We start from the raw sequence: 13117 nt of genomic DNA, 5'->3' as shown, positions 1-13117 counted from the left end.
TGCCTAGGGCATATAAAGACTAAGAACAGAAAATAATTACTTTCTCTCCATTGAAACCCATTCATATTTTTCGACATCATAGGTCCCATGGGCTCTACCGAAAGAGGCGTGACTTCGCCACTCTATTGGAAGGAAGCATTTTTTTACCCTATCGATTTTACCCTAAAAATGCTACTAAATGTTTGGTTTTGATCTGCAGACCGATTGCCTCTATAAACGACGATCCCACTACAGAATCACCTTACTTGACACCACTACTCACTTCATGTACACTGCAAGATGTGGGGAGCATATTTTGATACTATATTATAACGTCTTTATTGGAGATTTCAGGGGTACAGAATGTGCAATCAATAATCAATAATCAATTCAACTAAATAAATAACCTAACCAAAAGTGTAGCACAGTATTGGTGAAACTTGCTGCCTATATTTGTGAATGAGATTCTGTATGTGTGTTTATAAATGCAACAGATAATAATTAAAAAATTCCAATAATAACAACTACCAAAGATCTTTAATCTTTATTTTGAAAACTTTGTTTCGTTTTGCTGCATAATTATTACCTAAACGGACTATTATGCATGCAGAACAAGCCATGGGTGGTTGCTTGGGTGGCGGGGACTCATTTGGCTGCTGCACACAACACACAGCATGGAGGACGCATGAGGAGGATGTCCTACAACGGTTCATAGTATACCCCACTCAAGAAGCATCAGGGATCCGTTATGAAGAACGGATTATTGACACTATAGTGTAAGCTATACGATTCTTCTGTTTGTAATTCACTCCATAACGTGCATTTAATAAAAGGAACTCATCACTGGGCATCACTGGCAAAAAAAACAATCTTATGTCGTCATAGATTGTTGCATTTCTCTCACAATGTAAGAGAAATGGGTTGCTGGAGATGGCTGACTTCATCTTTCTATAGTGGCCCTGTATATACGAACAGACTGAGTATTTGTGTTACCAAGGGAGAACTATCATAAACTAAAGATCGTTTATGATCGTAATGTGTAGCTCGTTATTCTGATCAACCTGACTTTGTTGAGAAAATTCAAGATTCATTATCTTCCTTCCTGTGAAAAACGTCCAAAGAAAGACAATCAATAATCATATGAATGTGCACACACTGTATGTGTGAATTCATTATTCAATCATTTTGTATTGGACAGGTCTTGATTCAGAGGGGTGTGAAGATGTGGTGTCTGAGGCTGGGCATATTGTTGCCTGGACCGCTGTTCCATGCTGCCCCACGTCATGGCCTCCATAAACTGGCCTCTGTCCAGTCTGCCTCAACGCTGCCAAAGCGCAAGTTTCAAGGCCTGCTGTACCCCTTCAGTGTGCTGGACCCCTACCTCGACAGGTTGGCTTTATTTAAATGTCCCATGGCATGCTACTTTATGGTGGGAGTCCTGGAGCTCTATATCTAAATGATATATTATATATAGATATCTATATCATATTCTACATATTATCATGGCCAAAAGCTGTGTGCGCCTCCAGACGATATTATGAATCTCAAACGACTGCGTCGGGTTCTCCGACGTCTCTGGTTCTTCCACGTCCACATCAATCTGAAGTAGACTGAACCACGACATGGAGGAGAGAGGGATGGTTGCCCGCGATTGTTGACTGCGATTGTCTCCCGCCGGAGCCTCGCTGCAGAGGGACCACCGCCTCGGAAGCGAGCAGCAGGCAGCGGGCAGCGTTTAGGCACAATCGCCTCCTGCAGCGGACAGCGCCAAGGCGGTGGTCCCTCGGGAGCGGGCAGCGGGAAGTGGGGCTCAAGCGGAGAGTCAAAGCCAAAGTTCCTTTCCCCCAATTCATTTTCAACCATGGCTGAGATAACCCCCACTACGAGTCTCGTTGTGGAAATACCAGACGAGAGTCTGACATGTTATGAGCCATAACACCAACAGCAGAGCGGTTATCCAAATAACAAAGAGCTCCAGCACTTGCGTTACAGTGCTGGAGCTCTATGTCCAAATAATATCCTATAATACATATCATCTAATATATATTATCACGGCCAACAGCTGTGTGCGCCTCCAGACGATATTATGAATCGTAAAAAATGACTGCGTCAGGTTCTCCGACGTCTCTTGTTCTTCCACTTCCACATCAATCTGAAGTAGACTGAACCGCGGGCAGCGGGGCTCAACGATGGCTGAGATATTCCCAACTACAGTCTCATTGTGGAAATACCAGAGACGTCAAAGAACCGATGTGTTGTGCGCCATAACACCAACAGCAGAACGTTTATCCAAATAGCAAAGAAGTGTACAACACTTGCATTACAGTGTGTGTAATCACACACACACACACACATGTGGCGCTCGCACGGTCGTACCTCATTGGTGGGCCAAATTCTCTGGGCTGGTAAGTCAGAGAAAGTGGAGGTGGCATCTCCCCTTGTGACGACATACGGGGAAAAATCCAAAACGGCGCATCTGAGCTTTGTTTTTTCAAAGGCGGAGCAGATGTCTAGTGCTCGTTTTATACCCAACGAAATTTCTAGCTACTGGGGGAGCATAGGTAGGCAAGGGGAACTCATAATAATGTTAGAAAAGCTCAGAAAGTGACATTTTCATGCCATAGGATCTTTAAGTATATAAGCCTATTTGTTTTTGTGTCGGCTCATCTGGAGTTTGTTTTTTTTAAGACATTGTTTTTGTTTACGGAAATCTGTGTTTCCCAAACTTTGGGCCAGGACCCCACTTGTGTTTGTCTGATTTGCACGTTGTGAGAGAAATGGGTTGTTGGAGATGGCTGATTGCACCTGTCTATTGTGGCCCTGTATATGCAAACAGACTGAGTATTTGTATCAAAAGTGGTGTGTCATGCGCTTTGGATGTTTATAACACAGGCAGATATCGATTTGGATTAGTGACCGCTGTTGGCCATCCATCTCTACCACCAGCATTATCTGGTCTTCCAATGACAGATTATCTTCAAGATAAATCAGCAGTACAAGGCATCTAATGCAGTCTTTTAATTGTGTTTAAATTGTGCGTTTTGTTTGTATGAAACATATGTACAGTTATCTTCAGTTCTATGCTGCCCATTGGGCCAGGTCTTTTACCTGGTTAAATCAAGGTTAAATAAAATAAAATAAACTGTGATTCTGAACCCTAACCGATCCACAGGTCGGTGGACAGGACTAACTTCCAGTTGTTTCAGCCCTGCTTGGAGGACATAGTGAAAGCTGAGCAGCTGTTCCACCCAAGCCGGTCTAATCAAATTGATTACCTGAGTTCTGCAGTGAGGATGGACCATGTGCCTGCCCTAACACAACCAGAGGTCAGGACAGGTCATTTAGAGTTTGAAGAAAGGCTATCAAATAATTTTTCACAATTCCCAAATGCTTCCTAGCAGTCCTAACACCTACCTGGGCATTGCTTAGAGGTCGTTGCTGTAGATGTAAGCGACTAAATAATGTTGAATCCATGTTGTCTTTCCTTGCCAGGTGTGTTTCATTGGGAGAAGCAATGTGGGCAAGTCGTCTCTGATCAGAGCTCTGTTCTCCCTGAGCCCCGAGGTGGAGGTCAGAGTATCCAAGACACCAGTGAGTCGGGCATCATTGTAGGATAAACCAGTGTTACGCAAATGTTGAGAATTGAAGGACGTTAGCGGATGATATATCTGAGATTAGGTGGATTGCTCGATCCACAGCGGGACTCTTGTAAGGAGTAGTGTAGGCGGAGATTGATTTTATGGGTCTTTATGAAGCTTCAGGTGCAAACAGGTTTAGGGTGCCGCCCCCCCGTGTAAGGACTGCTGTGTTTCTTTGACCAAGTCACCCAAGGATGTAATCTGGGCAGTGTCAGGTGTGGTCAGTACTGGACTTATTGTGGTGAGACCACAGAAGATGTTGCCTCTCAACTCCCCTGGCTCCTCTGGGTTTAGCTTGACAATGCACCCTGCCTCAATGAGATGCTGGATTTCAGCTTTGTAGAGCTGAGCCTTGGCTGGGTCCTTCGCAGTCGCCTTTCCGTACTACGGCGGTTCGCCATGATTGCGTCTTCGCTGGTCTTCAGCAATGGAGCTTCTTTGATGCCTAGCAGTGGTGAAGCATGTCGAAGAGTGTCCCCGACTTGGACCCATTAGGTCTGGGATTCCAAGATGTTCACGCCTTCTTGGTTGTGACGTGATCGTGTGATCAGCTTCTCACATTTTAATGGGAGGACATCGAGCTGCCAGCGATGTACCCCCTCTGATGAGGTGTCTCTCTCCCGGATGGGCCAATGATGACACGTGGAAGTCAACAGATGAGCCAGTAAGCTGAGCGTCGTCGTAGCGGATGGTCCTCAAGGCTAAGGACTCTAAGGACTTAGATGCTGAGCTGCAACAAGCAAGATAATTGTACGCTCTGCACCGTCATCAAGGATGGCATACGTATTAGGTGATCTTCCGTTCCTAACTAGGGCAGGCACTACTTTCAGGTAGACTCGTCTCCGCCGGTGGGAGTGGTTGAGTGTCGCTCTGTTCAGAGGTGTGACGAGGAAGAGGCTTGCACCTGGTTTGGGGACTCGATGCAGTACCCCAAGATGTAGCTCGTTGCATTCCCCACAGGGCTTTTTCAAGGTGCATGCTTCTGGCCTATGGTTAGTGTGACCGCACCTCCTGCAATGCTTATCATCCGTCAGCCATTTCTCCACTTGGTCAGGAGTGTGCTTAAAAGCCTACCCTGCAGGTGTTTGAAGAGGCTGGCCCTGGAGTACTTCGGTAGCTTACTCAGAAGCCAATCTGCATGACCTGTGGATATCAGTTCTGTGCCTTTAGGGCCTTCGAGAGACATCAGCATACCTACTAGGAGGTTCACGCTGAGGGCAAAGGTCTGAAACGCCTCTGAATTGCCAGCACTGACACCAGAATAGCCGGAATTTCTCTCTGCAGCAGCTGGTGTGGTTGCCCATATTGCCGCTGCAGGGCCTGCATAGCTGCAGTAGGGTTAGTAAGCTTGGGGGTAATGATGACATGACTATGCTATCAGTTTAGCCTCGTCTATCTTCAAGTGTTCCATTAGTACCCTATATTTATAGTGCTCGGACAATTCAGCATGGGAATTTAAGAGATAGTCCAGAGCCATTTTCAGATCTGTGAACTCTCTCGCTGCTGTTTACCAGGTTAGGGAGAGCTGGCACAGGCACTGGTTGCCGTAGAGGGATTTCATGATCGGCTACAGATGGCTGGGACATCATCCAAGGCATTCACTGGAAAGCTGATGGCGTCGTAGAGGGCAGTTGATAGGCAGGCAGTTTAGACAAGACTGGAGGGGGGGTAATGCCTGTGCTTGACAGGTTCCGCTGGTGGCGTGTAGTAGGTTGGCTGAGCCACTGACTCGGGTGGAAGCTGATACAAATGCGGTGCGGTCACAACAGGATGCTGATACCATGGCTGTGGAAGCACCACTGGAGCGATTGGTATTCTGTGCTGTATACAGCGCCTGTTGCGCCTGGTGCTGGATCACCGGCTGTGGAACCTGGGGCTGTGGAGTCGGGCGCTGGTACACCAGCTGTTGCGCCTGGGTCTGGTAGACTGGCTGTGGAGCCCAGGTCTCGTAGACCGGCTGTGGAGCCCGGGTCTCGTAGACCGGCTGTGGAGCCCGGGTCTGGTAGACCGGCTGTGGAGCCCGGGTCTCGTAGACCGGCTGTGGAGCCCAGGTCTTGTAGACCGGCTGTGGAGCCCGGGTCTCGTAGACCGGCTGTGGAGCTCAGGTCTTGTAGACCGGCTGTGGAGCCCGGGTCTCGTAGACCGGCTGTGGAGCCCGGGTCTGGTAGACCGGCTGTAAAGCTGCTGCAGGCATAGCTGGGGGATGATAATACCTTGTCTGTGAAGGCCCAGCAGGTATCGCTGCAGGAGATTGGTATACAGACTGTGAGGGTGCCACGGACATCTGCTGGTGCTCTGGCTGTACAGGAAGACCCGGTGGATTATACGCCGTCTGCGGATATGCAGCGATGCAATGCAGAGTCTGTTCATACGCCGAGTGAGCAGGTGTCACAGGCGGAGGCTGAGATGGAGTCTGATGGGCTAGTGGATGCTGCATTGCCTGAGCTGGGATACGTATTTGCTGATGGACGAAACCAGATTGATGTGAGCTATTAGAGATCTTGTCGAATGATGCGTGATGCAATGCAGGTGAGCAGCTGCCAATAACTACTGAGCTGCACTCCGAATGGTTGTAGTCATAATTCCCTGATTTTGTCAGTTTTTTGCTGCTTACTGCTGATTTGGAGCGGTTGTCTAGCTGGTCTCTAGATGTTAGATTGCAGCTGATATGTGTCAGTGCTCTGTATGGACCCCTGTGCTCTATCGAGAGTGCCGAGGGGAATTGTGGATGCTAGAAATTATTTGGGGAGAGTCATTTCATATGCTCGAAGGTGTGATGGGAGCTGCCCTCTCCTTTCTTGTCCTATCGTGATCCCATCTGGCGCTGCTTCTCCCTCCCTTTCTGCCATTTTATTGCTGTGGGTGAAGCGTTCCGGTTTCAAAGGACCAATGTTGAGAATTGAAGGACGTTTGCGGATGATATCTGAGATTAGGCGGATTGCTCGATCCACAGCGGGACTCTTGTAGGCAGTGATTCATTTCATGGGGCTTTATGAAGTTTCAGGTGCAAACAGGTTTAGTAATCACAAATGTGTGTGGTATCTGCAATGTAACCAAAATGCAACCAAATATAAGTACATAAATGAACAGGCTACAACAGTAAAATAATAAATGATTTTCAATGCTCCGAATGAGCGCATGTGTAATAGACGTGATCCGAATGAAATCACGGCTGCGACGTGAATACACTGTAAAGTTGCAGAACACTTGACCAAATGGAACTTATTGACACAACATAAACATATAACTGAACTGTACTGTTCTTACTTTTTGTACATACATAAATATCAATATAAATATCAAAGAATGACTCACTTGGTCAAGAACGCACACGAGGTAGAACGAACTAGAATAATGTGCGAATGGTCTTCAATGTTTAACATATGGAAAAGGACCCCGCCTAGTGGTAAGGGGGCATTACTATCTGCCTGACAGAATTACCAAATCAGACAAATGCATAGGGGAATTCAGAACAGCAACACTCTATGGGTGTTACGGTAGAATGAACTAGGGGAAGATAAGTCTATGCTCTGTTACATAAAAGTAGCAGACCTATAATTAGTATTATGGGCAACACCTGTGTTTGTCGTACGATGACCCCTCCCTGAAAAGGGTCTACACTGCTATTTCCTGGAAAAAATTGTGTTACCAAATGCTTGCATATGCAGAAAGGGTTTGTTTGCATGATTGTAGTGTATTCATTTATTAGGATCATGGCAGGCTTTATTTTTGTTTCTTTTAATGTGCCGATAAATGGCGATTTAACATGCCTGTGGCTTCTGTGCCAGGGACACACCAAAAAGATGAACTTCTTCAAAGTGGGGAAGGCGTTCAGCATAGTGGACATGCCAGGCTATGGACACAGAGCTCCCACAGACTTTGTTGACATGGTGGAGCCCTACCTGGAAACAAGGAGCAAGTGGGTATTTTGATGTGATTTTAATTATTATTATTAGTGCACGTTTTAAAAAAACATGAAGCCCTATACTGTCAGTTGCTACACTGAATTGATCCCGGCGCTGTTCAGTGCAACCAATATAAAATCTGCAGGAACTAACCATCGCTTCTTTCATTTGGCTTTTTCAGTCTTGTGAGGACCTTCCTATTGGTGGATGGTAGTATTGGTATCCAAAAGGCTGACTTTATTGCCTTGGAAATGTGCGAGGAGATGAGGCGGCCATACGTGGTAAGTCCTCTACCGCTACCCCCCTACTCCAACTATGTGTTTACTAACACCACTCTATCCACCCCTCAAATCCTGCCTTGTAGAAGGATGGCTAGATGGAGGGTTGGGTGGTTTATTTATCAATGCATGAATGGATGGGTCGATACGGATAGATGGATGGAATGTTGCCTGGGTGGATGAATGAATGTGTGGATGGTTAGATAGACCTCTTCCAGATAAGTAAGTTAATAAGTGGATAAAAGAGGGATGTATTAGGATATGACCACCTTCCTTTACCTTATTCAACACTAGTAGTTTTGTTCAAGACCCCTTCCTTCGTCTCTCTCTCCCTATCTCCCTCTCTCCCTCTCCCAGTAGATCTCCGTCATGTGGTTGTAGGCTGTGGCACGTGTGTCTCATTTCTCGTTATTCTCTCTCTGAGTGTTTTTAAACCTCCCAACTTAACTCTGGGCTGTTCATCATTGCGCCCCCTGTTGATTAATCTGGAGCGCTCTCCTGTTTCAACTTGATGTCACGCGTTAGAGCCCTAATGGAGGGAGTCAATCAATTATTCAACGCTGCTGGTTTATTCATCACTTTGACCGTTGCTAAAATTGGGACTGTACATTAATTATTTTTTCCATCTTTGGGAAATTGGCTGCAAGATAGTCTAGTGTTGCGTAAAGAAATTAACTTTCCGGGTTTTAACCCCTATATCCGCAGCTGGCATCCCTGAGCTGATGTCTAAAGGCCAATTTCCACCAGAACCGGCACGGAAGCGGCACGGCAGCGGCACGGCTGTGTTCCGTACTGCAATCCTCACTGGAAGCGGTACGGACACGTTCTGGCTGATGGCTGAAGGCGTGCATAATTACAATAGGCCTATATGAATTGTACAAATAATTATGATTAGAATGACTCATACAATATTATTCACTAGTTATAATCAACCCCTATACATCAATATTATAACCCATTAAATACAGTATGATTTCTAGATGTCATGGCAACGTCGCGGTCAGCTTGCGACGCTGGACTGGCGATTAGAGAATAGACGAGGCATCGATGCAGACTTGCATTTCTTCTTTGCCACTGATTAGCTATTGATATCATAGATAGACTGTATAATATTACAATACCCTGTGAATAGGGGTCGATGTGAACTCACGAATATTCATGAGCAAATGCAAACAGATTGGCTGTAGAAGTGTTCTGAGACACGGCTGCTAACCGGCAACTTTCAAAAATAGAAGAGGCATGAACCGTAAACGAAGTCCCGGTTTGGGGACGGTGCCGTGCCGCGACCGTATCCAGTGGAATAGCCTAGTGGAATAGCCTTGACTATAATGGTTTCTATTATTTTTGGTGACCGATTTACTGCCCTGGCGCTTCCGTGCCAGTTCTGATGGAAATTTCTTTCTTTAAAAAGAAAGAAAGAAAGACAGTTGCCTGCAAGTCACTTGGATAAGGTTTGATTGCAAAAATGACTAATCAGTAAAACAGTAAACTTTGTTTCATTCATTTTGTTTCACCAAATAATTGAGATAAATACAATAACATTTGGCCTGTAGATTAGTTATATACCCAAAAGGTGGCACGATTTATGTTCCACAATAAACATATAACTGGCTTTAGTATTATGTTGTGAATCTGACCTTTTGAAATAAATATTTTGTTCAATAGAATATCAATAATAATTAATTGCATTTCTATCACTTTTGAAGCCCCAAAGCACTTCACATTGTGTGTGTTTGGGTGCACGTGGGGGCAGGGGAGGTGATATGACCAAGCATCCCAGTGTTCTGGGGGTTAAATCCCCCAAAATAGGGTTCTCTTTTTAAAGGAGAAGTCCCTGTCTCCATCCTGGGGCATTGGGGATATTACATAGGCCAGAGGGTTGAGCAACCCCTACTGGCCCACCAACACCTCTAGCAGCACCATGGTCTCCCAAAAAAGGGTGGGACCCTGCTCAGCTTCCAGAAAAAAAAGCTGTGCTAGGCAGGTAGCCATGGTTCTGTTGCCAATCAAAATCAAATGCCACAATTGGGGGAGGGAGTAGGTTCAGTGTTTTTACTCTAAGCCGAAAGGTTCTTGGTTAAACACCAATGTCTGCAGTCCACCTGTCCTGGAATCCTTGAGCAAGACGCCTAACTCCTACCTGCTGACGTGTGCATATAAAACTCACAGCAGGTCAGGTGCTTTGTGAAAACAGAAGAATATGCTGTATCTGCTAAATTACTGCAAGGGTTGAGCAGACGTGACCAGTGAAGCCCTTGTGTCTGTACCCCAGATAGTGGTCACCAAGATCGATAAGTGTGGCCACGGAGCCCTGCTGACCAACCTGTTGAGTCTCCAGGATGTGGTGAGAGACCGCACCTCCAGCTGCTTCCCCCAGCCCATTCTGGTCAGGTGAGGCAGCGCTCTCCCACGTGACCGTTGCATACACAAAGATGGCTCCCCTTATCGCACAGCTACCGGTTTTTATTGGCTACCAATATTGATTCAAACACTGTTCAAGCTGTTGGCTGCCGTCCAACTCGACATACCTTTTGAGTGAATAATATTACAAACTGTTCTCATTCCCAGGATAATCAGCTCTATGCTAATTTGGGCCAAAAATGGTTCTCTGAAATTTTTTGCATTATTATGTGTAGTAAATGAGTTCTTCCTTCATTTGTTACAATATGTAGGAACTTCATTCATAGGTCACTGTTCTTTTCTATTCATGTTTTGATGTTGAGTCATTTACACACCACATTACGTCACGTGTCTGGGTGTCAGCTGACCAGTCAGAGGGTTGTGCAATAAACCAAAGGAACACACCCTGGCCTTGGAGGGAACACATGACTGCCCAAGGTCAAATGTACTCTACGGCTGTAACCTTAGAGCAATAAAACAATCCCTCAACATTACTCTTTTTATTCACGCAATTTAGTTTGCTTAGTATATTGTTGCTTTTTTATGCTTACATAAAATACACATAAAAAGAAGCTACTATTACTGTTGTATGTGGTTGAATTTGGACACTACTCCCGCATTACTCCAATTCTTCGAAGCTCAAATTCTATGTTGTAAGCTTCGACTTAAGGTCACTCTGGAAAATGTGATAAGTCTGCTAAATTAGTAAATGTACATGATATTCTGCAAATTAACCAAATATATGCTATTTATTATGCCCTGCTGGTGATAAAACAGGCCTAATTACTGGTTATAGAAATGTGGCTGATTTGGTTAGCTTCCATTTAGCAATGATTCATTTAATTTACAATGACATAGGAATAATTATGTATTGCATCACAGAGTAGATGTGGAGCACAGATGTGAACAGGTCTGAAAAGGTTCCTGAAATGTCAGAAACAGAATAAATGAGTTTGAGGTAAATGGGTATTACATTACACCATACACTATTCTAATATTCCTCTAGGTAGCAGTATTAGGCTAAATAATTACAATAAATAAAATGACGGAGCCATATTCACTGGTCAAGTGGCGCCAAGATCACTCCACCAGTGAACCGAAAACTCTTTTTATTTTATATTTAACCCTAGTAATATGATCATCAACATAATAATCTTTGCCATTTTACCACTGTTACTTAAATAAGACCCTCATTTAGAGAATGCAGAAGTAAAATTGTAGGTTTTTGCCAGTCTCTGCCAAACAGTTTGTGAACCTTCCACTCAGCTCCGTTCGTTCTTTTAATTATTTCAAAGTGCCTTTTAGTATACTCTTCGACGTTACGACCGAGGGACCCCTGTGGCGAGAGATGTTGATGGCCGCATCTGAGAGGGTTAAGCTTCTAAGACGCTTGCAGTACAACATCCTGTGAAGATGTGGGGAGCTCCTTCTAATGAGCGCTGTATTTTGAGCGTGTCCGAGAGAGAATTAAAATTCTTGGACATTGGACACGTATGTCAGATGATTCAAATAATTCAAACAAGCAAGGGCAAGCTTAAGAAAATGAATGAATTGAGAGTCATAGAAGATCAAGAATCCAGACTCCTTCATGAATCATTTTTTCACACACCCTTATTAAACGCAAATACTGAACAACATTTTTAGTCTTGATTGAGAGAGTTGCATTAGTAAGATTGCATATCAGCATGTGCAACAAATTAATAGGGATACAACGCTTTTATATACGGGTACACCAAGTTACCTCAGGGAATCTTACACAATTTGTTAGGCATTGAGCTACTAGTTTACAGTACATGCAATAGATGGGGCCAGGTGATATCCATGCCACAAACCTGGAAATGCTCAGTACTACAATGTTGTTTAATATGACGCAAATCATGGATTCACAATTTGGAAACTTTCCAAATTTAGATAAAAATTTTAATCATTTACAAACTATTTTCCATAATTATTTTATTTCAGTTGATGATGTACTGAATGCTCTTGGACGTGTCAGTTGTTACAATTTCTTGTTAACTGAAAGTAAATGGACTGTAATCTACTTAAACGACTTCTCACAAAATAAGCGTTCAAATGTTTAACAGATAATGAACAGATGCAGTCCAAAGGCTAAACCTAGACTTTGGTTAATTGTTTTTTCCTTTTTCTCCACTTTGATAGTGAGTAACAGTGTATCTTGACAGAGTTTCCTTATGTGATGAGCAAGGACAATGTTTAATTGAAACCATTAACGTTAGATTACTATCTTCTATCAGATAAGATAACGATGAGGGAGGGTAGGGTTGGATTGCATTGTACATTCATAATCACGCATACACGTGCACTTATTTGCACGGCAGAAGTGAATCCATTGTTTAGCTCTCTCTTTGTGTGGATTGTCAGGGATAAGATGGCCGACATGCTCAACGAATCACTCCTTCTTCAGCATACGCACACGCACACACAATGGTCATCATAAGATCTTTTTTAAATCAACAAAATGATCCATGCTGCAAAAAAGAGACCCATCTTGCAAGGAAGTAATTAACATATATTTAAGGCATTTTATACAAATCAAAGGCTACATTGTTCTTTCTTGTCCTTTCCTCAGTTCCCACCACTTCTCGGGCATCTACCTGTTAAGGTGTTTCATCGCTCACGTCACGGGGAAGGTTGAACTCTCCAACACCGCCGAGGGCTAAGCCTAGCCAAACATCATTTGTGCAACCATGTGAACTAAGATATTGTATAAACACACATTTATTAATGTGTTTGTTCATATTAATATTAATTAAGCACGTCATTAATGCTCTCTCTCTCTCTCGCCTGTATTTTGTATCTCTCACACTCACTGATGTCTCTCATTCTATATTTTTCTCTAGTCTCACTCATACTCATCTCTTGCTTACACTATGATGAGGATCATTGTTAAAAAATC

At 44.1% G+C, this 13117-nt stretch overlaps 1 protein-coding gene across 1 annotated transcript; it reads left to right on the top strand.

The window, feature by feature from the left end:
- Positions 1 to 640: 640 nt before the first annotated feature.
- Positions 641 to 13117, top strand: gtpbp8 (GTP binding protein 8). The gene is made up of 8 exons (XM_079731793.1): positions 641 to 755; positions 1178 to 1368; positions 3152 to 3305; positions 3472 to 3570; positions 7406 to 7536; positions 7704 to 7803; positions 10073 to 10191; positions 12791 to 13117. The coding sequence occupies exons 2-8, from the start codon at positions 1202 to 1204 to the stop codon at positions 12879 to 12881; spliced, it is 861 nt and encodes a 286-aa protein (XP_079587919.1). The 5' UTR covers positions 641 to 755; positions 1178 to 1201; the 3' UTR covers positions 12882 to 13117.

The sequence above is a fragment of the Pollachius pollachius genome, assembly GCF_949987615.1.
Source record: "Pollachius pollachius genome assembly, chromosome: 3".
NCBI classification, from domain to species: Eukaryota; Metazoa; Chordata; class Actinopteri; order Gadiformes; family Gadidae; genus Pollachius; species Pollachius pollachius.
Note: the sequence above shows the minus strand (reverse complement) of the source record. Positions and strands in the feature narration are given on the sequence as shown.

Bases quoted from the DNA above. Each gene is read 5' to 3' on its own strand.
- gtpbp8 (XM_079731793.1), top strand. From the start codon at position 1,202: ATGTGGTGTCTGAGGCTGGGCATATTGTTGCCTGGACCGCTGTTCCAT. The intron at 3,571-7,405 runs GTGAGTCGGGCA...CTTCTGTGCCAG, and splicing joins TCAGAGTATCCAAGACACCA to GGACACACCAAAAAGATGAA. The intron at 10,192-12,790 runs GTGAGGCAGCGC...TCCTTTCCTCAG, and splicing joins CCCCAGCCCATTCTGGTCAG to TTCCCACCACTTCTCGGGCA.